The sequence below is a fragment of the Misgurnus anguillicaudatus genome, chromosome 16, assembly GCF_027580225.2.
Source record: "Misgurnus anguillicaudatus chromosome 16, ASM2758022v2, whole genome shotgun sequence".
NCBI lineage: Eukaryota > Metazoa > Chordata > Actinopteri > Cypriniformes > Cobitidae > Misgurnus > Misgurnus anguillicaudatus.
In genome coordinates, this window is record NC_073352.2 from 6,789,047 (window position 1) to 6,815,310 (window position 26,264).

General features: G+C 39.1%; 1 protein-coding gene across 7 annotated transcripts in view; it reads left to right on the plus strand.

The window, feature by feature from the left end:
* Positions 1-26,264, plus strand: part of gria3b (glutamate receptor, ionotropic, AMPA 3b) — a 141,137-nt gene that overhangs the window by 106,636 nt on the left and 8,237 nt on the right. For 4 of the 7 annotated variants that reach the window (XR_012357891.1, XM_073854073.1, XM_073854074.1 and 1 more), the window contains 3 exons: positions 6,212-6,410; positions 23,319-23,566; positions 24,403-24,517. Coding sequence is in view for 6 of the 7 variants with exons in the window: in XM_073854073.1 (XP_073710174.1) it covers positions 6,212-6,410; positions 23,319-23,566; positions 24,403-24,517 (562 nt within the window). In the remaining variant the exon portion in view is untranslated. The remainder of the gene's footprint in view (positions 1-6,211; positions 6,411-23,318; positions 23,567-24,402; positions 24,518-26,264) is intronic. The other 3 variants (XM_073854072.1, XM_073854075.1, XM_073854070.1) reach the window with 1 other exon arrangement.

The following is a 26,264-nucleotide window of genomic DNA, read 5'->3' on the forward strand; positions in this document are numbered from 1 at the left end:
CCGAGTCTCATTTCCCAATTCCTTTAAAAGCCAGTTGCGCTTGCACCTAGGCAGATTCGTTATTTACATGGTGGAATTTGCAACAGAGGAAACTTCAAATAGGTCACTCTGATACATGCAATGAAGGTCCATTTGGACATGTAGGCATTTTTATCTTTATGTACATCATTGTTTCTCAACCCTGGTCCTCAAGGACCCCCTTCCAGAAAGTTTTAGATGTCTCTTTATTTAAAACACCTGAACCAACTCATCAACCTCCTTCCAGAATTTTTCCCTATCAAGCTACAAATTTAAATCAGGTGTGTTAATTAAGGAGACATTTAAAACATTCTGGAAGGGGGTCCTTGAGGACCAGGGTTGAGAAACACTGATGTACATGATAATAATCGTATTAAGTAAGGAATAATTGACGACGGGCATTCAATTATTAGAAAAATTATGCACACCCGAGGTGGTGATGCAGCCACGATGCGAGGCGGATTATTTTTCAATAATTCTACGGAGTCAATTATTCTGCTTATACTATGGTTACCACACCTCAAGACATCGATCACATGATATATTTAAAGGGATTCATCCGGTTTTTGTATTTAAATCGCTATTGTGAGTATGACTATTTCTTCCGCGTCTCATCCAACGGCTCATTTGCTTCTTCCAAAACGTCATTTTAAAGCTGGCAATGGAAGCTTGAGCCATTGATAGATTTCTAATGCAGTTATTAATGAAGTTATGAGAAAGAGAGCGACAGAGAGAAAGAGAGAAAGAAAGAGAGAGAGATGGCGAGCAAGAGAGAGAGGGCGAGTGAGAGAGAGATTGTGTGAATGAGGCTACCTCTGTGCGTCTCTAAACAGCGCTGTTATTGCCTCAGAAAATCGGCTGTCATGTTGTTTTTGTTAGTCCATTATTACAGTTAATTATGTGAAGTGATATGGAACTGTAATGCGGTCAATAGAGCTGCCTGGAACTACGTTCGCCGTGCGTTTCCCAGAAAATAATTGCACATCTCAGAACGCTCATCAGCCAATCAGATTCAAGCATTCAACGGACCCGTAGTATAATCTTTTTTAATATTTGGCATGTTTGTGTGCTGCTGCTCATCCCTTTGTGAGTTATAGGCATGTTATGCACCAGCCTATAGGCGCCTTTTACTAATGCATTCTTTAAATAAATAAAAAATACTGCGCCATTGACTTTAGACCAGGTCTTAGTTTGTTAATGGCGCAATCGTTGCAGTTGGCTCAAAATAGCAACATGCCAACAATGCGGCGGAACACACCTCATTTTGAGACGTGCACATCCATAGGCAAACAGATGGGTGCCAGTGCATTTGCTATTTAAAGAACCCCAATTAAATTGCTTAAAACAACGTTATTTGTGTATTTGGTGAAATAAAATGTGTTCACATGGTTCATGGTTAAAAAAAACATTATTTTCCACATACCAAACATTATTGTTGCTCTTCTGTGCCCTGCTTCCCTGAAACGTGTTAATTTTGTACAGTGCATAGCTCATCGATCTGAAAAGTGCTGTGTCCTCCAATTGGGCAGCTTACCAGAACGTTGTGATTGTCCTGAATACCTCTGATTAGAGGTCTTCACGGGTCCACTTAGATCCGTAAACAAGAGGTCCGACCCGAGATGCGATCGGGTTCGGGTCTAAAAGTTTCACATGTACCTTGGACATGGGTCGGGGACAATAATAGCGGCATTGGGTCTCAGGTAATTTAAAATGTGTTTTTGCAGAACGGGCCCGGAAATACCCGAACTCTCTCGCTTGTGTGCGTCAATGTCCTTTTCAAACCTCTCATCTGTTTGCCAAGAGCGCTTGCAACATTGTGTGACTGGCGGTAGGTTAATTTTCGTTGAGACAGACATGTCAGTCAATTTTAAATGTACATTTTACTAGCGGTTACCTTGGTGTCGTCGTCAAATAACAAAGTAAAATGAATGGAACAGCCAAATTGGTTGCGAAGCCACCGGAGTTTCTTTCTGTTTGACTGCTGCGTGTAGGTCTGGATAATGCACACACGTCAGTGTCGTTTACTTTCAGGTCCAGTCAGGTTAAAAAAAATGCCACTAGTTCGGGTCGGACTCGGGTCTAATTTTCTCGGGTTTGTCTCGGGTCGGATCTTTCTTTTTTTTTTATTATGCACGTCGGGTATAAAGTGATTTGGGTCATTTCTGGTCAGGTACATTTCTTTGGACCCGAGAAGACCTCTACCTTTGACATCAGCTGGAAATGTGACGCCTCTTACCATGTTTTAAAGATTAGCTCACAATGCAATATTGACAGAAGCTACCATCGCCTTTACTATCTTATCAATACGAGCCGACTTGTATTGTAAACTGTTGCCTACAATCTGTGTGTTTGTTGTCGTCCAAGAAAAGAGTTTTACATTGAAGACGATAACTTGCGTCTTCGTTTACTTTGGGGTTTGTACTTTTTGCATATCATTACCATGTACTTATACACACTTACACACCAAAGGAAATAGAAAATTGTGAATCAGATATTACGTGCTTTTTAAACAACATATGGTGCTAGACATAAAATGATAACTGCGTCAGGCTGAAAGCAGCCAAAAATGTGCATCAAATTGGGTCGGATGTATAATAGAAAATTCAGTTAATTCAGCTTAACGCATTACCATATAGACCACTGACATATGCACATATTTTTGTGCTGATTATTTAAGCCTTAAGTGAAATTTTAAAGTTAAAGATAAACTTTTTGAAAAATAGATAAAGGACATATTTGAAATTTCTCTTTCTACCACCCCATCAGATATAAAGTGTTTTAATGAGCAGTTATAGAGCACAGTACCGTATTATTTCCTGAAATATTTTGGACTACTAAAGTGTGTCCAGGGTTTCAATGTTTATAGGAAACATGCAGTATCAGGGATTCTACAGAAAACACTTCCTGCTGCACAAGTCATAAAAATGAATAAGATTGGTGAAGAGGAGTCTGCACCCGACACCATCATTACTTTACCATTGGGGATGTGGTAGTCATTTTGTGTAAAGGACATCACTGACAACCCATGAAATATATAACAGACCTAATTTCAGTATTTCACATCTGAGAGACGTGTCGACGCAGCTATAGTTTTAATTTGCTCTTTTGTAAAGGATTAGCTGAGCAACATCTTCTCTTTTGTCTCTGTTATGAATTTCTCATTTACCTGATTCATTTATTGTTTGAGAAGTCCTACTGCAGCATCTGTGAGAGATGGATGATTATTCACATTCTTCCTTCATTTAACAGCGGGAAGTTGATTAATAATGACTCCATTGTGTCGTAGATCAGCCGAGTCGCTTAGATTCCTCACTGCTGGCTGTCAATTGTGAAATCTATTAAAAAAACTCTGCACATTAACGAAATCAATTTATCATATCTGAATAAATAACAAAGAGATGACTTCACAAATGACTTCTGCAACATGAAAGCCATATCTGTCTGTCTCTCAGTCGATCAATCGATCAAGCAGTACTAGGATTTCTGTTCCACGGTGTAGTAAAGTGAAGCACTTTTGTTTATAGTACAGCATTGATTGGTTTCTACATCTCACATAATTGTATTGCTGCAGGCCAGTTTTTCAAACAGCCCTTGTGTTGTTAAAAAGCGTGTTAGCGTTTTAATCGAAAATTCAATAATTATATTACATAAGTCCATAAGAGTTTCTGCTTGCTGTATGAATATTTCATAAGCCCACACGGTTGACAGTGAACACGTTCACGCGGGAGCCGATTCTCCTACGTTTTTCCCAGCGGCGAGAACCCTTCAGGGAAAATAACACCATCACTGGTTCCATACGCTATTTGATTATTATGCTAATATTTACTGCCTCGGCAACAAGCAATACATACGGTACGTAAGTTGATGTGAGCTTTTAATCAATAGGTGCTGGTGCATTTAATATGAGCCATCAAACCTTCACAAGACCAGAATTGAGACACTTCACAAAGCAATGAAAAGTGCCTGCAACGTTTGATTCTCCAGGCAGCTATAATACAAAGCAAGTCCAGAATTACAATGTAATGCCAATAAGAATACAAAGCAGATAACAGTAAAATGAAACTAAAATGATTTTATACATGATGGACTAATATGAATCGGGATTGGAAATAGTTTGTGTACAACAGATTCCCTCTTTGTTGCTTCATCTATGACAATCTGATCCAAAAAGGTCAGTTGTTTTCGTAATCTATTATCTTTTTTGAAGGGGTGCATGATCTCTGAAAGCCAATGTTGACATTTGAAATCACCTAAACAAACACGCCCCTACCCCAATAGAATACGGACCTTCTTTTGATAAGCCCACCCCACACATACGCAACCCAGGCAATAGAGACGCAGTTATGGTAATTTGAAAACCACGCCTACCGGGGGGGAAAACAATCCAACTGTCTCCATTGACTTTATATTGCGAGAGGCCGCCTCCTTGTCATTTCTGGCTTATAACTAAAAACAGAATAATGCCTAAAAGCTGCTGTGTGGCAATGTATACAGCTAACAAGCATAACACCCCCCCCCCCCCCCGAAAAATGATAAGCTGTCAAGCTGTAAAACCCAGCCTTTAAGGAGAAAAAAGTGGATTGCCGACTACGTTTCCCCCTAGTGGGCGCAGTTCTTCTAATAGTAGTACTATGAAAAGTTGCCTGTTTTCCGCTTTTGTGTCTTTAAACGCTTGTTTTTTTGGGTTGGACAGCTTATGGAAACTTATTTCTGGTTTTTTCGGCTTGTTAGCTGTACATCCTGTCACACAGCAGCTTTTAGGCATTATTCTGCTTTTTGTTATAAGCCCGAAATGACAAGGAGGCAGCCTCTCGCAATACAAAGTCAATGGAGATGAATGGATTGTTTTCCCCCCGTTGGGTGTGGTTTTCAGGTTATCACGCGTTGGGCTCTGTCTCTATGATGGTGGTTAGTAGACACGCCTCTTTCTGCTGATTGGCTACTTTTCCAAAGTGTTTTTCAGAAATTGCGCACTCCGCCTTTAACCAGAATAAAAATGTGGCAATTTGTTGGCATTTAGATTTACAGTGCAAATATTAATGTATCAGATTTTTTTCTTGACGATCTTTTAAAAGCAACTTGTATCCGATATCACAATTTACACTACACGCTTGGCAAAAAAAGGTAGACATACTGACCCGGAGCAGCTTAAACCCCAGAGGAAGTAAAACGTCGCGATATGTAATTGACACAGACAAATTGATTATACAAGATTATAGAGGTTTATTTCTGTAACAAGACATAAAAATTCAACATTACTCCACTAAGTGAAGCCTTTGTCCTCCATTATGGTGCTAAGAAGAGTCATGTGATCGTGGGTCGTGTCCACCTAAGTTGACGTCATTTGCCAGTGTCGCATTTTAAATGACGCACGACACGTGGGATATCTGATCTGTCCGCTTACATTGTGGACGCGAATGCGTATCCGATTCATTTCCACATATGAATGAAACCTGAAACCATCTGAGAATATGATTCATAGATATAAACCATATAGAAATACTCAATTGAGAACAATTGTACATTGGTAATAAGCATTTAAAGAGCAACTATTGTCCCATTTATGTTTTTTATTTCCTTTGGTGTGTATTAGTACATGTTAACGATATGCAAAAGGTACAAATTCCAAAGTAAACGATGACGCGAGTTATCGTCTCCAACATAAATCTCTTTTCTTGGACTAAAACAAACACACAGATTGTAGGCAACAGTTTACTTCCTGGGATTGATGATGTAGACAAGACCGACATTATCATAATTCCTCCCGCTTGTGAGCGAATCTTTCAAACAAAGGGAGCATCACATTTCTGGCTGACGTCAGAGATATTCAGGCCAATCACAATGTACAGATTAGCTGGCCAATCAGGGACAAAGCTTTTCAAATCGATGAGTTTGAGGAAGGCAGCGATATCTCGAGCTACAAAAATGAATGGTATAATAATGTGTTTTTAACCATAAACCTCGCAAACACATTGTATTATACCAACTACACAAAATAACATTGTTTTTAGCAATGAAATAGGTGCACTTTAATGCATTATCAAATGCATGCCGTTTAACAGTTCACATCATTCAGGTTACTGTTGTCCATCTCATTTTTTTTTTTCTCAGCATTAACGCTTAAATTGCACTATTAATACAAAACTTCATTTTTGATGCGCCTATTTAAAGCATTTGAACGTGTGTCCGTCAGGTCCTTATCGGGCAGAATAGTAGGAGGCGTCTGGTGGTTCTTCACCCTCATCATAATCTCGTCCTACACGGCTAACCTGGCTGCTTTCCTGACAGTAGAGAGGATGGTCTCTCCCATAGAGAGCGCTGAAGATCTCGCCAAACAAACAGAGATCGCATATGGCACCCTGGACTCAGGATCAACCAAAGAGTTCTTCAGGGTGAGTCTCCTGTCACGACACTTTCCTCATGTCTTTACCTGCATGCTGTGATAAAGGTTTGGATAGATCATCCGGTGAATAACAATACAGATGCCACACAGTATTTACAGTACATGCAGTGGCATTCATAAAATCATATTTGTGAGTTGAAAATCCAAACAATTTTGGAGCAACTGTATTGAATGCTTATTTACATGAGCCATTTCAACAGCTCATCCTGATGACCAACATATAGTAAACCTCTGTGTGTGTTATGAAGGGAAATGTTGCTTATCTGAGTCTGTTAGTTGAGTGTAACTCAGCTCTTTTTGATGAAGCAGTCATTAAAGCGATGCAGACGATGGCTGTAGGCGCTCTTGTATAACCTTGAGTTAGTTTGAGCTGTCAGTGTGAAGAAGGTAATGGCGAGCGGGCGTCTCTCAAGCCTAATCAAATCCCACGTATCGCCCAAAGAGGTCAGCACACAAAATATAATTAGTCGCTTTACCTGGGCCTGCAATTTGTGCCTAATGAAAATAGGCCCAGAGGGTCGAATAGTGCGCTTCAAAAACACCCAGAATAAAGCAAGAAATACATCCACGGGCACATTAAGACTTTGTGATTGCGAATGGAAAACGAACGATCTGCTGGATTTTATTTATAAAGCGCTCGCTTTACACCAGCATCCATTATGAAGCGTGTTTACTTGCAGATCTGCATGTCAGCTGTTTGATGTCATTAAAGGTTTGCATGTCAACATCTGAGGGCTTTGGGGATCTCTCTGATGATATTCTATATAATGAGTGTCCTAGTTACACAGTGCATCTTCAGATATGAAATGACATGTGTGATGTGGTTTTTCGGGGCACTTTTAATTAAAACCACAGAGGCTTGACAAGGAAAAGAGTCTGATTAATGGAGGTTCAAGCGCGATTTTAGATCTGTTTTCAGGTTTAATTAAAGCCATATGGCCAAAAACAGCTGGATGCTTCAGATCAACCACAACATTTGGAGCAAGACATATGTCATCATCTTTGACACAAGCCCAAAGTTTATTTAGTTGCTTGTATCCATTTAATTGGTTTGTTTCTTTACTCAGTATTTCCAATCGTGCATTACAAAGTTGTTCGACTAGAATGACATTTTTATGGATAACTCCATCTGTGCATTGCAGACGTACAATTAATGTCAAGTCTCATTACTTACCTCAGCATGCAGCACCTTGACAAATAATACTCTCTCTGCGTCCGAAACCGCATACTGTGACAGTACGTACTGAATTAGATGATGGCCAGGTACTTTGCGTTTAAATTGGGTCAAATTTTCCCTCGGTATCTGTACTTTCACTTAAAGGTCCCATATTTCAAAGCTTTTTAGGGTCCTTAATAATATATATTTGCTGTTTTCAGGAGCTCTTGTCATATTCATGAACCTCTTGTCTGATAGGGCTCTTGCTTTATGAGTAAAATACACAGTTGAAATAATGTTACCCATGGAAGTACACTAAAGACACACCAAAACACTTTAACCTCACCATGTTGAACTCAATAAAAACAGGGCCGGTGTCTGTAACTTAGGAAAACAAACAACGTCTGTTTTTTATTCTATCAAAGCTTGCGGGCAACCAAAGACTGTAACGTTACAAAACAACCATAGACTGTAAAAAAAAGATGGACGTAGTGTCCGTGACATCACCCATAGGTTTCTGACGATCGTTTTTCAGGCTTAAAGTAGGTAAATGCCATACATGTTTTGTACCAGGCTGTAAACATAATATTTTCTGCTTTAAAGTTGGCCATTTTAACATGGAGGTCTATGGGAATTGACTTCCTTTTGGAGCCTCAAGCAGCCAGTCGATGAATTGCAGTTTAAATCACTTCCTTATTGGCTTCATCAGGGAGATCAGAAGGTTGCCCCTCCAAAACAACACATAAGCATCCAGTTAGCAACACGTTAGCATTGCATAGCCATTTACAATATATAATTTCATTTTTTTCTGGCTCCATAATGTAACTTAAATTGTGAGAAAAGTTTACATAGGAGTTGTAAGTAGAGACTGCAACATCCTTGAAGAGTAGATTCTTGGAGAAACCGGCATTGGACTGTGCCAAATTGATGAAGCAGTCACTTGTGAGATGTTTAGAACAGACGGCTAAGGTCGAACTAATTGTTGTGAATTTTCGAATAAATGAACTTTAACCATTGGCCTCGTATATATTAATGTTTTTCAGAAGCAATGATTTAGTTTCCTGACATCCAGCGATTGAACAGTGCTTTCTTGACCTGGTGTGCTTATGTTTGGGGGTTTGTTTGGTAAAAAGAGTTAAAACCATGATTTATATAAATGAATTGAATTGATCTACAGTATATAAATGACTGGATTGTGCATGACGTCACAATTGTGAAGCCACGGCGCCGCCATATTGTTATGGCCAAAAATTCTATTAAATTAATAGGACGTTATCAAATTTCAATGATAAAACACTACTTTACCAGTCTCAGTTTTTATATCAGAAGTCTCCCTGTACATTATTACAACGTAAACATCATAAGCATGTACATACTGTAGTTATTTATTGAAAGTATATTAATTTAACTTTTTAAACAGTACATTACATACAGTAATACAATTACATACAGTAATAAAATACATTCGTCTTCATTACAGTATCAGATGACCGGACAGAACGCAGCATATTTATTATTAATGACAAACCTGCTCATTTTGAAATCTAAATAAATAATCATACTACCGTATGTGCATGCAACAATTTGCTGGTTAAACAGCATTGTTCTTGTACGTACATTAAGGGATAGTTCGGCCAAAAATGACATTGTGACATGATTTACTCACCCCGAAGCCGTTCGAGATGCATATGTCCATCATTTTTCAGACGAACACCTTTTCAGTTATTTTAGAAAATGTTTTAGAACTTTCAGTTAATCAAATGTGAAGTTATGGGGTCTATGTCCTTCAAGTCCAAAAATCCTTCACAAAAGAAATCCAAACGGCTCCACGATGATAAACAAAGTCCTTCTGAGGGTAATCCGTGCAGTTTTGTTGCAGAAATATCCACATTTAAAACTTTATAAATGTAAATAACTTGCATCCGGTAATGCCGCCATCTTAGTCGCGTCCGCATTCAAGATGAGAGCTTACGCAGGTAACGGAGGTTTCTCTGCTGTTCGAATTTGTCAAAAGTGCGTACACTACGCTAATACTCTCTCCTGAATACAGAGGAGTCTAAGATGGCGGCATTACCGGAAGGTAGTTATTTTGGTTTATAAAGTTTTAAATATGAAAATTTCTACAACAACACAGCGCGGATTACCCTCAGAAGACCTTTATTTATCATCCTGGAGCCGTTTGGATTTTTTTTGTGAAGGATGGATGCACATTTTTGGACTTGAAGGATGTGGACCCCATAACTTTACTGTTTAGCAGCTGAAAGATATAAGACATTTTCTAAAATAATTGAAAATGTGTTTGTCTGAAAAACGATGGACATATGCATCTTGGACGTATTCGGGGTGAGTAAATCATGGGTTTAATATCATTTTTGGCTGAACTATCCCTTTAATGATGTATTTTGAAACAGTTAAGATAACGTTTTTAACCATGATTAAACTAACATTTGATTCAGCAATATAAATAACAACACCCATGTTTATAAAATGCTTATAAAAAGCCATAAACTAAAGGTTTTCTTTACTTTACAACTTATTCAAAGAAATAACACTGACCGTGTAGCTTTTAATGTCATAAAACTTTATTTACACCTGTGTCATTAACAGTATGCAGCAGACACACTCACCTTAACGTTTTCTATAAATTCCTTATCCTGCCTGATTAAAACATAAACATTGCAAATATCATCAGAAATAACAATTAATTTACGTACAAATATCCTAAAAATGAATCTTGTGTGACTGATACGCTGTTACGTTAAGCGTACTATGCGCAATCCAGTCATTTATATAGATCAGTGGTTGGAATGGTAGACCATGACAGTGCTGGGGTGGTCATAACCATAGATAATATCATATTATGTTATACATGTAAGCAATAAGGTACGAGAGGCTGTGCTGTATCGTGAATAAGTAACGGCTGAAGGGCGTTGTTAGGCACGACGCGAAGCGGAGTGCCTGCAACCCCTTCGGCCGTTGCTTATTCACGATGCAGCGCTTGCCTCGAGTACCTTATTGCTTTTATAAAACGGTTACTACACAATATTAAAGTAAAAAAAAATATTAGTGCAACTTTCATGAAGTTAAATCAATAAAAGCATTCCTTCCGCTAGAAAAAATAGTCCCTGACTGCGAACAATCACATGAAAGCTCAAATAAAAACAACAAACTGTTCTCAAACTTTGTCTCATTATATGTTTATGTGTTGCTAAGGGTGTTGCTAAGGGCGCAGTGATATTAAATAGAACTGTTGGGTGAAGCGGTCATAGCAGTGTTTTATCGTGAATAAAGCACACCTATTGACCAATCAGAATCAAGGATTGGAACTAACCGTTTTATAAATTATGTATAAAGGCTAGAAGTCTTACGGCGGAGTCTCTAACGTATGACCTGGCGGCCATCTTACCTCAGACAGCTCGCTCCCTCGTAGCATTGTGTTTAATGTTGCAGGTACTTTTAAATGACCATAACTTGCTCAATTTTCTACCATGTTCTACCAAATGGGTTGTTTTTTACAAACATTATTAACCTGGCTATAATTCTGGATCCTTTAACATGTTTCATTTTTTTTTTTAGTATAAGTATGCAGTGTCATAGGTACATCTTTGATGTTTATAACAAACCAAACCATTTAAAAATCAGTAAAAATTAAGCAAGTTATGGTCATTTAAATGAATCTGCACCATTAAAACTCAATGCTACGAGTGAGCGAGCGCCCTGTGGTAAAGATGGCCGCCAAATGCGGACGTTTCACTCAATTGGCCAGCAGCGCGGGAGAGACATCTAGCCTTTATTATACATATCTATGGTCATAACGGTTTGTGAAAAATCAAATGACTGTTTTGAAACTTATATGGTATTTACGTAACCCCAGACCCCTAGAATTTCTTTAATACTTTCGACACCACTTAACCTTGATACATCACATAGTTTAATGCAGAATCATAAGGAAAAATAAATGTGTTACTTTAGCAAAGATTTATGTCCGTACTAACACTTTTCACTTGGATACATTCAAATAAATAAATAACATTTTCTAAGATCAATGATTATGGCAGATGTTATATACAGTGCACAAAGAATAAAGTCACATTTAACTGAGAGCAGTCCCTCTTTAGAGATGAAATGTATTTAAATGTATTATTAAGAAGATCTGGTGCATGAATTTAAATATTTAAAGGCATTGCTCTGCCTTTGGCCCTCAGATATCTGTAATGATTGCGAGAGAAAGACCTGCACTGAGGGATGCTATCAAAATGTTATGTAAGGAGAATATGTTAAATTGTAAAATATTGCGTTTCTACATTCGTTTAACTTTTAATAGATTTTGTTTCGCTATAATTTGCTTTCACTGTGTACTTATTTGCCTCCAAGACACAAACATATGACAACAGATCTATTGGAAGACCTCAGGCAGTGCAAACACATAATAATCTTTGCTCAATATCTTCTCAAGATGTTCGCATCTGCTTCTCACAGAGACTCGCGAGACGCCTGCGGTTCGCTCCATTAAAATGCTCCAGGATGTCCGCGAACCCCAAAGTCAACATAAAAATTTGCGGAGCGTGATATTAGTCATGTATTCCTGTAGTGTATTATCAATAAGAGACTCTGGAGTAATGTTGTGCTTTGAAAGTGTACTAGCAAACCAGCTTGGACATGTTCGACTGCAAAACAAAGTATTGCCATAATCTAAAAATGTCTGGGTTATTTTTTGACCCATAATGGAAATATTGGACATAACACACTGTTGGGTTAAATTTGACCCAATGCTGGGTTGTTATACCCCATGGTTGCATAACATTAACCCAACATTGGTTCATTTTTAACACAGCATGAGTTCATTTTTGACCCAGCATGTGTTCTGTCCAATATTTACCCATTATGGGTCAAAAATAACCCAGATATATATATATATATATATATATATATATATATATATATATATATATATATATATATATATATATATATATATATATATATATATATATATATATATATATAAACCCTGAGTATCACAGTCAGCTGGTCAGGTAAACATATAGAAGAGCATTTAAATGAATTCATTTTTGAAATAATAGTAATAAGACATTCATTCATTTGAAGAGTTTGGTTCCAAAATGCAATAAATCCATTTTGACTAATTTGGGTAAAAATGTGTTTTCTATACCAAATAAAAAGTTAAAACCACTATTTTCTATTACAAACTTTCACATAGCATCTTTAGGTTACTGTATAATAACATAAAAAATTCAAAGCCATAATTTTTTTTCAAAGATTTATTATAAAAACTGATTATTTTTTCTTCAAAATGCAATAAATCCAAGACAAGTTTTTTTAAATGCTATAAATTTATTGAATCAATATATAAATGTGCATTCATGGTTGCCATGTTATATTCATTTAGTTGACTAGTGGCAGTGTTGTGCCTGAACGAGTTCATTGAACGAAAGTTCATGAACTAGTTCATATTTTGGGCGGATGTGAACTGAACGTACTGTATTACTGCCTGATGAACGCAAGGTGAACTCGTTCATTCTGGGGCTTTTGAACGACACGCTCTCTCACTTTAACGTCATTCAATAGGGTGCCAGATTTCTATAGAGTCTTCCAAGCGAAAACCCGTCTAAAACACACTGTAAACAGGCCTTAATGTGTAGCGGAAAAAACACCCAATCTGGAAACACTGCCACCAGGCTGCATGCGTCATCAAAACAACACTGGACGCTGCTATCCAAATCCCTGTCGCGCCACCCACATAGTTTAACATTAAATAACATCATATTTGTCCTAAATCGTTAACGATTAACATAGGCTGCTTATGCATATTCTGGATCTTGAAATAGACTTTGACTAAGCTCACGCAATTTAACGTGCACGTGCGGTGTGCAATACCTGTGATTTGTACTACACGCAACGCCTCGCAGTGCTCCTCGCCCGATGTGCGACCCCTTGAAGCACCCGGCTAGCTTTTCAAGGTATATGCAAGCAAAAACAAAAATTAAAAGACAGTCAATGCTCGTAAACCCTGGTTGGATAAGGGTTTAAAGTTGGATATGAAGATAAAATCTGATGCATTTAGTTTCAGTGTTAAAACTGATAAAATAATTCCTGTCTGTGGTTCTATATGGGCTATAATGGCAATTTTTTTTATAATATGGGGAAAAAGAACTATAAATTAGTTCATTTTTGGAACTGTGAACTAGTTCAAAATTTTGAAATATTAACTATGAACTGAACTAGTTCATTTTAAAATTTGTGAACTGTGAACTGAACTAGTTCATGTAGAAAGTGAACTTTCCTAACACTGACTAGTGGTATACACTGATTAAAAAATAAACATTAATGGCATTAATCAAAACACTTACTTTGTAACATTAAGATCACTGTCATTGCTGCTGTCATCCTTGGGACGTCATTACGCTGAACTTTTTTGACTGCGATCAGCCTTAAAATGTTTTGGTCCTCATCGATTTTCGTTGACTTCGAGTAAAATAATGTAAAGTTTTTCATAAGATCCCCTGGGGTCAAATTCTTTTGCAAAACAGAAGATGACTTACGTTTCTTCCCCACCACAGGTTTATCAATGCCATCAAAGTATTATTTTGTTTTGTTTGTTGATCACGAAGTACAAAGTAGACGAGGAAAACTAGGATTCTGTGTGTATTAAACACGCCGCCCATTATTGTTTACAATGCGTGGAATGGTGCGCTGTGATTGGTTAAAGGAATATTTGCAGAGAAGGAGGAGTGGCGTTGGAAAAAGGGAGAAAAGATGAAAGAAAAACAAAGCGGATATCGGATTTTGTGTAAAATTAAGAATTTACGTTGGTTTTTTTAAATGGTGTTTATCGTGTTTTGGAACCAGACTCTTCATTTATTTATGTTGTGTACAGAGCCCAAAACCCAATCTATGATGAGTTCCAGTGACAACTATTTACTGCTTTTATTAGGTATCTAATGAATCTGTATGAAGTGAGTTGTGCATATATTCAATTTCAATTTTATTTATATAGCTCTTTTCACAATTGGTAATTGTTTCAAAGCAGCTTTACATTAATAGAAGCAGGGAAAACACAGAAAAATCGACACACAATATTAGTAGCAAAATACAGCTGCTATGAATAAACTTTACAAGCGAGCATATTAATAATGTATCGTATACAAGAGGGTGCTAAGTTAAGCCAATGGCGGCTGACTCCCCGGGGCTGAAAAACCTCACTGCTTTTTTTAGCCTGGAAGAAACAAAAAGTCCTAGGAGGGAAAAATCGCTAATACAGTCTGTTAGTTTACAGAACTGGTGTTTCGCTAGGATGAGGAGAGATGTAAAGCTGGGTATCATCTGAATAGCAGTGAAAACGTATGTTATGTTTCCTGATAATGTCTCCTAGAGGTAACATATATAACGAGAAGAGGATAGGCCCTAAAACTGAACCCTGTGGTACACCGTATTTAACTGGGGAGTGATGTGACTCTTCCTCATTTACATAAACAAATTGATAGCGATTGGTTAGATCTAAACCATGCTAGCACCTGACCACTGATGCCAACATAGTTTTCTAGTCTATTGAGTAAGATTGTGTTATCTACTGTGTCAAAGGCTGCACTAAAGTCTAGTAATATACAAATTTAGATTTCACCACCATGTTAAAAGGAGGTCATTTGTAACTTTAAGCAGTGCTTTCTCTGTGCTATGCTGGGGCATGAATCCTGATTGGAACTTTTCATAAGTACTATTATTTACTAAGAATGCACATAGCTGACTTGCCACTACCTTTTGTAATATTTTGGAATGAAAAGGGAGATTTGAGATTGGTCTAAAGTTATTAAGATCTCCCTGGTCAAGGTGTGTTTTTTTAATGAGCGGTCTAATAACTGCTACTGTAGTTTGAAGGCTGTTGGAACGTACCCTAGTTTTAACGATGAGTTGAAGATATTTAATACTGGGTGTGACATTACAGGGAAGACCTCTTTAAGTAACATACAGGACGATGATTTGGATGATGTTACTAATTTAGAGAGCTCTTCTATTGTAGTAGCCTTAAATGACTCAAGATGTTTGTATGGAAATCTAGTATTGAATGTACTACTGGGTAGAGTGGTGGCTGCTTGCGTATAAGATTATTATATAAGATTACTATTTAAAAAAAAAACAATACAAGAAGCTCCATAACGGCAATAGTTTTTGGCTGTATAAAGTTTGGAGTAATGATGAGTTTCTAAACCTTATGCTTTTAACAGAAAGAGAAAGATACACGAGCAGCTGAACATTTCCCATCTCAGTGGTTGTGTTATGACAGCAGACTTTAACAGCAGAGTTTGTCCTCTGTCAGACAGCACAGCGGGTGATGCACTGTTTAATTCTCCTCGCTTCAAAACTACCTGTCTCTCTCTGAAAGTGAGACGCATTTCTCTTTATTCTCTCACAGCAGCACTAAACTCTCTTTCTGTCCTATTCAAACCAAATCTGATGTGAAGTTGCTCCGCTAGGCTGCAGGGCGATGACACTTTCATTTTGCAAGCTGAATAATCTAAGCTTCAGTACAGCTCGACAAACTGATGGGAGGAGAGGACGGTTGTGAGTCTCGGACGCGGCGACCTCGCCCATCTCCGCTTCTCCTCTCAGCTTTTATTCACACAACTGCAGTAGCTGAAGTGACGTATGATGTTAAATAAAAGATAGTCTCGGGGCAGCAGCAGTTTCTCTTTTGACACAAATTGATTTTGCATTAAATAAAGGCATTTTAACTGATTTAGGATGCATTTTATCTTGCATACCATTTGGGATGGTTAGTATAAAGACACTGTCTAGTCAAGTCAACCATTAACAGAAAACTATATCTAATGATAATGTTAAGCACATGCTTTATGGACAGTGACTTACATTAGCGCTATTGATATCTGTCTTATGAATGTAATATTTATTTGGTTAACATTTAAAAGCTATTATTAATATTACTATAGATTGTGTTTAAATAGTGACTCGGCAGCTGTGGTAAATTAAAGCTTTCTACAGTATGTTAAGGTTAATGGAGTTGTTTATTGACCTCGATGCAATGAAGCTTCCATTTATGATACTTTGACTTGACAGCGGTTTAATTACAGTTGTGATGTATCTGTTATTATCAGAAACAGTAATGTGGACACTGCGGGCTTTGTGTTTCTGTGTCATCTTTGATTTGTGGCTAATAACACTCATGCTATTACTTGTAATGACCAAAGGAGCAGAGCAATGCAAGTTCTGCCCAATACAAACAGCCACTACAAATATCCACAGAGTCGTTTCAGTTCTCTGCCTGTGACCTTGTTGGCTTTATTTCATCACTTTGACAGCATCTTATAGGCTTTGCTCGAATGACAGACCCTCCACCGAAGAGATTCAATCGGTTTATATGGGAGGTTTGCGAAGACACTTTCCACATATCAACTAGAAACTGGCGTCCCATTCTATTAAAATACAATTAAATAAAAAAAACATATTCATTAGAACAATGTTTTATTATATAAAATAACATTAGCATACAATACTAAATATAGCTGGTTGCAAACATTTATTGCCCTTTATACCACGGGTCTGTTGAATGCTGTATTCTGATTGGCTGAGAAATGCTCCATGGGTATGCATTTATTTCTGATAACCGCACACCTAACTTGTCAAATGTCTTAAAAATAGGTACCAGAGCAATGTTTTTGGTAACTGTGGTATAAGAGTAATAATTGACTCCGGTCCTTTGAATTATTTGAAAATGATGCACACACGTGGTGTAACGGCACAACGCGAATTGCACCTTGGATGTGCATTATTTTCTTATAATTCAATGGCCAGTCATCAGTTATTCCTTACTTATACAGCATGTTCACAAACCAGACAAATATTACTTATTTCCGACAAATATTGACTGCGTCCATTAAGCTTTAACCAGTTTAACCAAAAAATGCAGCTCCACATTTATCTACAAACCAAAGTTTTGTTCTAGCATTCCTGTTCAGTAGAAAATCCTTTTGTTTTGCTCCATAACTTTCTATAAAACCTCATTGACACAGCACTTTGGTCCCAAAAAATACCCATAAAATTGACAGACAGGCTTCTGTGTGAACGCAAACACATTCTATAAATGTTCTGGGATCAGTCCCAGAAAAAGGACCTAGTAACATTCCCATAACATTCCTGGCCCAACAAGACGCAAAAACAATGCCGTAACTGTGCGTTCACACTGCCACCGGTGACAGCATGAAAAAAGCTGTGGCTGCCCTGTCAACGATGCTATAGAAAAAGTGTAGTGGACGCTCTGACGCTCAAATGCGTTCTCTGGAATACTCTCTAGCAGAGGTTTCCGCCGAACAGCGTTATAGCTCATTACCATAAAGTTGAACTGATTTCAATGGTAAGAGACCATTCATCCTACCACCAGGTGGCACCCTCTTCACCAACCGGACATTGGACACTTACTCTGCTTCTGCTGTCACTTCCTGGTCTTTGGCCCTGTCCCAAATGGCACACTTCATGTGGACTTTCAGTCTCGTGGCCTTAAATTGCACGTCCTCGCTTAGTCTACAAGTCCGTAGGGTGTCCCATCTTTAATTTTTACGTTTCAAAGTGTGCTCATCAGCGCCCCTTTTGCCCCCTTGATGCTGGCTTTGGCTAAGCCCGCACTGCAGCAGGCTTTGCGCACTTTAATATCCCAGAAGTCCTTGTGAAAGAGAAATCAGACCAATCAGACTACGGAAGGGAGGAGCTCACACTGACAGGCAACTTCTTTTCCTATTTCCAGCGTAACGGTTGAGTCTGCCCCAAAATACGACTCCAGTGCACCCACGTGGACTTGCATCAAGGGTCTCTAAAGTCTGCACTCTATGATGTCATCAAATTGTGAACTCTGAGGAGGACCACAAGTCCGGAGTGTGCCATTTGGGACAGGGCCTTACTGTATTTAACCATGCCATTCACTCATTCATGTTGTGAAGTATAGTAGTTGTAACCTGCATTACCAAGCCTTCAGACCCGTTTTGTGCATACGCCAGTTCCCACGCAAAGGTTGTGATCTATAAAAAACAAACTTGACAGGAGAATGGGCTTGAAGGGGATCTGAGGATGATTAATGTACGCACACTTGCAGGTGATCTGTGATTTGTAAAGGGAACATTGCTTTTTTTATAAGTCTTAATATTTTTGACTTATGCCATTTTTGGCCTTTGTGCGTAAGTTTACTTTTAGTAAGGATCCTACGCACAATTTTATAAATGAGACCCCAGGAAGTGAAAGCAGAAGCAGAGTAAGTGTCCAATGTCTGGTTGGTGGAGAGGGTGCTACCTGGTGGTAGGATGAATGGTCTCCTACCATTCATTACAGATGCTCACACCGTACATGACGCGCCGCTGCTCATCGGAGCTTGCTGATGGCTCTCATTGACTTCCGGCCACCTTGACGCGCTCTCCAGTGGTGGTGTGAACACACAGTAAGGGACATGCTGTAGTGAGGACGCGCGTGTCATTGCAACAATGAAGTTATGATTGCTCTTTAAAACAAGGGATTTACATGCAGATCAATATTTCCAACGAGAAATGTCTGCAAGCTGGACTGAAGCAGAGATCAGGACGCTTGTCACTATTTGTGCTAAAGCGGAGATCATTCAGCAGCATTAACGAATAGCTCGTCACACGCTCATATAAGCTTTTAAAAATTAAAAATGCACACACGTCATCGCAACTAGATATATCGTTCAGCTCTTTAAAACAGGGGTTTAAAATGCACATTAACATTCACGATGAGAAATGTCTGCAAACTGGATTAAAGCAGAGATCAGGGAGCTCGTCAAATATCCACTCTGAAGCTTAAATCATTCACCAGCATAGGACGGTGCGTCACGGGCTCCTTTATAGTCGTATCATAAACAAAAATGCGCACGAGTGGTTTTTGGAGAGAGTAATAATAGATAATAAGCAAACTTCAGATGCTGCGGAGAAGAAAAATACCAAGTGCAGACTTTAAACACATCACGTCTTTACAGTATCTGTGTGCCTTTTCCGTGTATTTTCCGTAATGTCTGTGTGAAAAGGGCTTGAGAGTTCAGTCTATAACTCTTCATCTGATGATGATTAAGGCTATTGACAACTTTTGTTTTTATATTACACTCTATTCAAACACTCTAGTCTTTAATATCATGCAGGAATGTGAGCACATCATAAGGGAACAGTGATATAGTACAACAGTTACATATTCCTCAACTTACATATGAGCTTCAATATAACACAAGAAGGCAAGCGGGTTCAAATGCAGTGTAGGTTTAATACAAACGAAGAAAACACAGACACACAGACAAGGCATACACTGAATGGCATGATACAACATCAAACAATAATCGACAGAGAACAAAGGAAACCCTAAGGCTATATATACTCTACAGGGGCTAACAAGCAAACAAGACACACCTGAGGAGACAATCAACAGGAGAACCAATCAACAAAAAAAAAACTATAAAGAACTGCAAATATGAGACAGGAAACATGAACTTATTACATAAGATCATTACATAACCCCCCCCCAGACACTCCTAATAGTTGACTCTTAAACGACTTTGGGGCCACCGGACTTGACGCCTTTGGGACCACTGGAACACAAGCTGCACGCACACAATACACCATCTTGGGTTCAGGAACGGCACAGATAAAGGCTGGAAACATTAGTGTGGTGGCCATGTTGTAAACTGGCACTGGAGAGGTGCCTATGTTGTGGTTGGGGCAGGCCACCATTAACAAAGGGCACGCAGGCTTCTGTGACAGGCCTGGCACACGGAGCCTGATGCCTACTTTCCCCAAAAAATGTTTAGCGGGAGCTTCCTCCTCTGCCTCGCCCACAGTGAAGGGGACCAGACAAGTAACAGAGCATATCAAAAAGATGAATCCAAGGCACTCTTCTTCATTGAATCTTTTTGATATATTCATTTGGAATTCCCTATCCCAAAGAGCACCTTCAAATATTTGTTCTTGAACTCCCTGAGCACCCTGGACATTCTTTTTCTCTAAAGCCCGGAATACACTGCACGATTTTTGTCCTATTATAAGATCATTACCTTATCACACTGTGCGACATGAATCGTTTAAACTCGGGTACGAGAGGCATGTAGACTGTACGATGATGACACGGAAGCTTCGGCGGCTGCGTCACACGTTGCGCAACGTCACCAGCATGCGCTCGTGGTAAAAAAATACCGGTGCGCAGGTCGTAGCAGCAAACACACTGTGCGGTGATCATGCCGAATTTCTGACACTGCCAGAAAACTATCGTAGGCTATCTTTGCACGCAAGACCGGGAAAACGGCAGTCTTTGAACCTCTCTCACTGTACGACATAGGACCACCGATGGAGAGCCACGATCACAGAAATTGCGACGATAGTTTCACGATGGCAATCTTTCGTCTGGGACAGCCAATTATCGTGCAGTGTATCCCGGGCTTTAGTAACAGAGCATATTCGCAATAAATTCCATCAGCAACCCTCAAGGACCATCATGGATGAGTTGATCTCTCAGTGGTTGGTTCAGAACATAGCGGCAAAAGTCAATAAAGCAAAAGCAGGGAAAGTATGAGACGTGTGCAATGTCAAGGAATTTTTGGATGTGGTCCTGCTGAATCTATTTTTGCTGGTCAGTTGTTCTGTAATGATGCAGGAAGACACAGGAAGGCAGTGGATCCAAATGCAGTATAGGTTTAATAAAACAAAGAAAACAGAACCACGGTGGAAACAAACATGGCATACACCCAACAACATGAAACAACAGCAAACAATAACCAACAATGAACAAAGGAAGCTATATATACATACACACAGGGGCTAACGAGACACACATGGGGAGGCAATCAACAAGGGAGCCCTACAAACTAAAAATACACAGAAACAGAACAAGATCATTACAGTTATGTTATAATCAACAGATAAGCAACATACTGATTCTACAGTCATCATGCCACCTTCAAACATAACTGAAAATGTGTATAAATATATAAAATTATTATAAAGTAGGTTATATGTCTGTTGAAATATGGTATCTTGGTGCTGTGAATGTAAATTTATTTCTAATTAAAACCTAGGTTATTGTAATCCATTGATGGGTCAAATACAAACATTTTCTGGGTTAATTTGACCCAACTGCTGGGTTCCTCCTTTTTGACCCAACGCTGGCTTGAAAATAACCCAGTGTAGATAACAGCTCTGCCTCAAGCTCATTTGTGTTTGTACTTCAGAGATGTTGGTTTATTGTATTTTGGTGATTTTTAAGACTGTGCGATAGTGTCGTTTAGCACTGATCCTGCACATTGCCCATCTGTTCGTGTGAGTGCTCTGATAGAAAACTGATTTGTTTTTTGCTGATGCAGTTGTCTATGGCAGCCTGTGCTATCATTATTTATGCATTGACGCATTAAATAATTCGGCACATACTGCACCTTCAGGCATTAAGCATGTGGCATCTTTGAAACTTGACACATCATAGAGCCTGTTTACACCTGGTTTTACCCTTATGGAAATGAACCATGTTTATTTTGTGGTAAAAGTGTAGTAACCATGGTTTTTTGGTGTATTGATTAATATCAGCAAAACCATGGTTTTACTACACTCACTTTACCATGGTTTCACTACAGTAACCATGTTTTTTAACTGTAGTGAAACCATGGCTAATTTTCGTAAGGGTACGATGTGTTTTGGTCAATTGAATTGTGGTTAATCGAAGTGGATGAGAGAGACGCATGTCCGTTTACACCTAGTGTTTTAATCTGTCCACTTTTGACCGCTTCTGTCCTTATTACTTCAAGGGGACAGTCTATGGGTTATTCCTTAAAACACAAGCAGGTGAAATGACAGGGTTAAGTTGACACCCAGCGTGCCGCACAATTCCCGAAAAGTTAACCCAAAACATATCAATCCCCCCCCCCCCAGTGGCTGGTCCTAGTATAGGTCATAAGACCCCCCTCCCCCTTGTTATTCAATGGGATTTTTGACCAACTAAACAATTTAATTACACTTCAATTATCTTATTTCCCGAAGCGGTTTCTGTCATTTTCTGTAGTTTTTATCACGCTGATGTAAATTTAAGTGTTTGTTTTTAAAATAAGTTTGTTTTTAGTTAGTTATTTAATGCTATAAAAACGGTGGTGTCATGTCATGATTGACAGCTGTGATATGCGCATTCTGCGAGGGCGGGGCATTGATTTCGTGGTTTTATCTCCTGCTCACTACTGCGCAGGACTGGTCCCGAAATCCCTACTGCGCAGACTCAAGACCCAAGATGTCAGCGCTTGACACTTGGCGGCTTCACTTTTCACCAATGGAAGAGAACGAACGGGCATCGTCCATCTTTTTTTACAGCCTATGGTTGACACGGACTTATATTATGTCAGAGTATTGTTGCTTGTGTTGTTAGTAATCATGGTGCACAACGTTTCGTACATGTACTGTATATATGAGTATGCGGCCTCTTGTGGATGTTCGAACACGTTCGACCACACATGCGTTACACCGCAAAAGCAATCCGGTCAAATGCGTTTTTGACTGCCTTTAAATATGGTTGAAAGCGGATCAGCTTAAACGTTTTACACCTCTCTTTAGCGCCATCCAACTGTGATCTGATTCTATAAGTTCTATATGTTTAAGACTTGAAACTTGTTTATTATGAATACAATATTGTGAATATTTCAGATGATTTCTGACCAAACGCTTGTCTTTCTTTTCATGTGTCTTTGAACAGCGCTCGAAAATAGCAGTGTACGAAAAAATGTGGTCGTACATGAAATCGGCCGAGCCCTCTGTGTTTGCCAAGACCACACCCGACGGGGTGGCGCGGGTACGAAAGTCGAAGGGCAAATTTGCCTTTCTCTTGGAATCCACCATGAACGAGTACATCGAGCAGAGGAAGCCATGCGACACCATGAAAGTGGGCGGCAATCTGGACTCGAAGGGCTACGGTGTGGCAACCCCAAAAGGCTCAGCATTAGGGTGGGTGGAATAATATAACAATATTCTCCATGTTGTTATAGTATTCCACCTACCCTGATGTCCTGTGTTGTCATTCCTTCAAAACCCTCCCCCCTCTCCCTCCCTCCCCACCCACCCACCTTCCCCCATCCTCTTTCTTTATCCCCGTGATGGGAAGACGAGGTAACGGTATAATGCATTTTTAATGTCATTTGATTCACAATGATGCTTATGATGGGTTTTCTCTTTTTTAAATGTCTGTGTTCTTCTCTAACCACAACAGCTTTCCGATTTAGAGAATCAGTGGCTAATTTAAGCAATCATTTCCCATTCGTGTGTCTTTCTGCTCTCTCTCTCTGTCTGTCTTTTTCTCTCTCTCCGTCCTTCGATCTTTCTCTGTCTTGTGTGGCTGTCCTTCCTGACTGTTGTGTTGTCACTTTTAATTTAACAGTTCAACGGTTTTTCAATTTAGCTTGTAAAAGCTGCGCCGTCACTTGTGACGAATGTTAATTGCATGTGTTTGTTGTTGTTACTTTTCCTCCTCTATGACAATGTCCCCATCCCGCACACTTCAGTTTGAAACGGCGTAACCCTCCATGCCACCTTGAATATTTAACACTTTCTTTGCTCTGAGCGTCTCTTATCTTCACATTGGTTTAAAATTCTTTAACCAAATTGTGATCTTTCGACCATTCTGATTACTGCCATGATTATGATTACGATTGACTCTCAGCAGCAGTAGCAGCTCACCGTACTCAGTAAAGTTCATATTAATACTACTACTACTACTATGCTAATGCAGTAGATTGCTCACAGACCTGTGCATTTTCTTACAAGTTATGTTTTATTGTTTCAAGAAATGCTGTTAACCTGGCAGTTTTAAAACTGAATGAGCAAGGCCTGTTGGACAAATTGAAAAACAAATGGTGGTACGACAAGGGAGAGTGCGGCAGCGGGGGAGGTGACTCCAAGGTCAGCCTCAATGTCACCAAAATCGGGTACCGTAGTGCAGAGTAATCGGCAAGCCTGTTATTCCTGAACCGAGCCAAACCCAAGCATCCTTTCGGCCCTCTCACCCAAGATTTTTGGGCCGTCTGAGCTCAATCCAAGAACCCTGACTTGGCAAACGGATGGTAGAAGATGACCAGTATGATTTTGTCCTACTGAGGAGAAGTAATAAAACAAAAAGTCTCTCAAAAGTAACGTCGACTCTTGGTAGCCACGCAAAGCGGTTGAGTTTGAAGGACGTCCGCCTAGAAGACGGCAAAGAGAGATACAAGATTACGTTCTCGCTTTACTTCTGCTGGGCGGCTGCCCGCGATTATGAGGTTTTATTAGAAACAGCCCGACGGCACGGTCTGATGCTCACCGAGCCTGATTGTTGAATGAAAACCTCACGCATTTCTCAATGTGTGAGATATCTCGTCTCCGGGCCAATCTGAGTTTACGATCAAAAATCCATCATTTATTTGAGAGTGCCTAGTTTTTTTTCCCTCTACTAGGGCAGGATAAGTGCCATGTGTTCTGTTTTAACCCAGTTTTTTCACTGATGTCAAGGTGAAGAGTAACTACCTTTAAACTTTTTGCTTCATTTCACGTCACGCCAAAAGAATCGCGCTAACGTTTACACAGCCATTGTTTTTATTTTACTTGAGATTAACACCAAATTATGAGATATGCATTGCTTTTTAATGTGCGTCTTAGATTTGTTAAACACTAAAAGCATAATTTTCACGACCTTACATCACAGATACAGTTTGGGCTTCTTCGACATATTTCTTTCATGAAGGATTCATGCAATTTTTAAAGCATTTTACATTAAGTGAAATCGTAAAGGGAAATAAATATTTCAATAAGAAAATGAACCATCGTTTTTGCACATTAACCATAATTAGAATACAAAAAATTAATGATGTAATAACATTAAACCAATACCAGTGCACGTCGATTTAATTTCAGGTTGACTAATTGTCATTAATAGTTTCTCTGATTCCTGAAAATAGGGCCAAAATTCTACGAATGAAGGTGAAACATTAACTGAGTTTTCGTAATCACCTTCTCTGTCCCAGCTTTCTGTTTTTGCCGTTTGCAGTGATTTGAAGCCCCCATTAGCAGACACGCAGTGGATGGGCTAGCGCTAATGATCTAATGCGGCGAGTCTGCAGGGGCGCGTCGAGATCCAGCCGCACAACCAGCTGTGAAAAACAAAACATAAAGGAGTGAGACAAAAAGAGCGAGAGCGAGCGAGAGAGAGGAAATCCACGTTAAGCCACCTGCACCAAACAGACATCATTAACCCGTTCTCCATTCGGCCCCTGGCAGCCTGCTGCCATCCTCACTGCTGATAGGCTTCCCACTCCAGTCCCTCTGAACGCTCCAAGGATAATTACATTGTTAATCAATGTCTCTCTGCCAGCTAAAAGAAATGTTAGAACCACATGCCTTACTTATCAGTAGTGGCCCTACGAAATATAAAGGGAAAAAATATTGATTATGCCGTATGACTTTCAATTCTACTACCAGCAAAACAGGAATCAAATCTAGCATGCTGTATTATTAGGAAAATGTTACAAATCAATATTACGAAAGCAATAATGAAAATGTCAGAAATTAATCAAACAGAATCAGCTCAACAATATCAGATTTGAATGACTAAATAAAGCACGACTAAATAGAACAGAAGACCAAGTGTTTTGGATGCATTTATGGGACACTTTTA